At 37.9% G+C, this 1,501-nt stretch overlaps 1 protein-coding gene across 1 annotated transcript in view; it reads right to left on the reverse strand.

Annotated features, from left to right (window-relative positions):
- Positions 1 to 962, reverse strand: part of LOC109469468 (cubilin-like) — a gene marked incomplete at its 5' end in the record, with an annotated part of 13,615 nt that extends 12,653 nt beyond the window's left edge. The window contains 2 exons of the mRNA XM_019767984.1: positions 69 to 253; positions 737 to 962. Coding sequence (XP_019623543.1) covers positions 69 to 253; positions 737 to 962 — 411 coding nt within the window. The remainder of the gene's footprint in view (positions 1 to 68; positions 254 to 736) is intronic.
- Positions 963 to 1,501: the final 539 nt, after the last annotated feature.

Consider the following 1,501-nt stretch of genomic DNA (forward strand, 5'->3'; position numbering starts at 1 on the left):
GGACCTGTACCTAAATTAAATCAATTTTACAGTACAGTTACTGTACCCTCGTTCACAGCTTTACCTACCATAACATAGTCGTAGATACAGTTGCTGTGAGCTTCGATGAAGAAATTGGGGTCAAAGTTGAGGGACACATGGTAGCCAGGGTCCACATTGATGGTCCACTCACACTCCAGATTGTGAGGATAGTTCTGGGGGTAGTTGGGACTCATGAGGGTACCAGAGTTACCATGGAGAATTCCTCCACATCCTGAGAAAAACAAAGTTTCAAAGCAAAAAGATATTAAAACTCCATGCAGAATAATGCCCCCAATTTGAAAAAAAACCTTGTATTCAAACTTGCAGGTTTGATATATAAGTTTATTAATAAGGCAAAAAAATTACTCTAATTTATGTTCCAGAGAACAATGTGTTATGCACCGAGTGCATTGCTATTGAAAATTTGAACACCGTTTTCGGACATTAGAATTAATTTTTTTTGGTTAGGTTCACCGAATGTCAGCACATTTCTCATTGAAATGTGTGTTTTCTCTTTTTCTTAAATTATTATACTACATTTCTCATTGAAATGTGTGTTTTCTCTTTTTCTTAGAATTATACTACACAGCGTATTCTGCGTCACCCTTGCTCCCTCCAGCCTTTAGGTGATCTGACCTGCAGTTGGACTGATACCTCGAGCGATACAGAATACACCGTGTAATTCTATATTATACAACAGTTACTGTATACTGACCCAAGCCATCCGTGGTGTAGGTAGCCCTGAAGCCCATAGCCGATTGACTGACGTCTGTCTGGAAGTACAGCAACAGATACCTGCTGCCGGAGGTGAAAGGTCGAGGGCCGTTGTTTCCGCAGTATCTACCGATCTGTGGTGAACTTACGCTGGCACCGTTGTAGATTGTCAAGTAGTCAAAGTCACAGTTTGGATGACTCTCCATGGCAAAATCTGTGAACGTGATCTGGAGGGCACAAAGTTAACAATGCATTTGTATAGTGTAAGTAGGTAGCCAGATGGTCTCAGTTTCTTCTTCTTCTTTCATTTTGAGGCTAATAAAACCTAATTCAATGTGAAACAAAATTGAAAAAATATTTTATCTTGGAAGTTCATCTGTGTTGGTAGAAGTCATTATGAAAAAAGTTTGAATTGCAATTGGCAACACAAGAAATTGGATGTAACCAAATTTTCGACTGATGTACAACTCCAGTCGTTGAAAATTTGCGTACGTCCAATTTCTTGTGTTAGCAATTGCAGTTCAAACCCGTTTCATAATGAACTAGAGTTCCACGATCTCATACCTTCGCCAAATGATGTTAGCTTTTATGATTAAGAAATTATATATTAATCCCCCTAATTATGCAAATAGGATCCTCAATTGCATGAATTATATCTGTTGATCATATTCTCCACCAAAAGACAGTCTTATCTTAACAAAGAAAGCCATGATGAAATTTTCTCATAAATTATGCAAATGAGGTCGTTATTTGAATAAGTTATGTT

Source organism: Branchiostoma belcheri, unplaced genomic scaffold, assembly GCF_001625305.1.
Source record: "Branchiostoma belcheri isolate BF01 breed outbred unplaced genomic scaffold, Haploidv18h27 scaffold204, whole genome shotgun sequence".
NCBI lineage: Eukaryota > Metazoa > Chordata > Leptocardii > Amphioxiformes > Branchiostomatidae > Branchiostoma > Branchiostoma belcheri.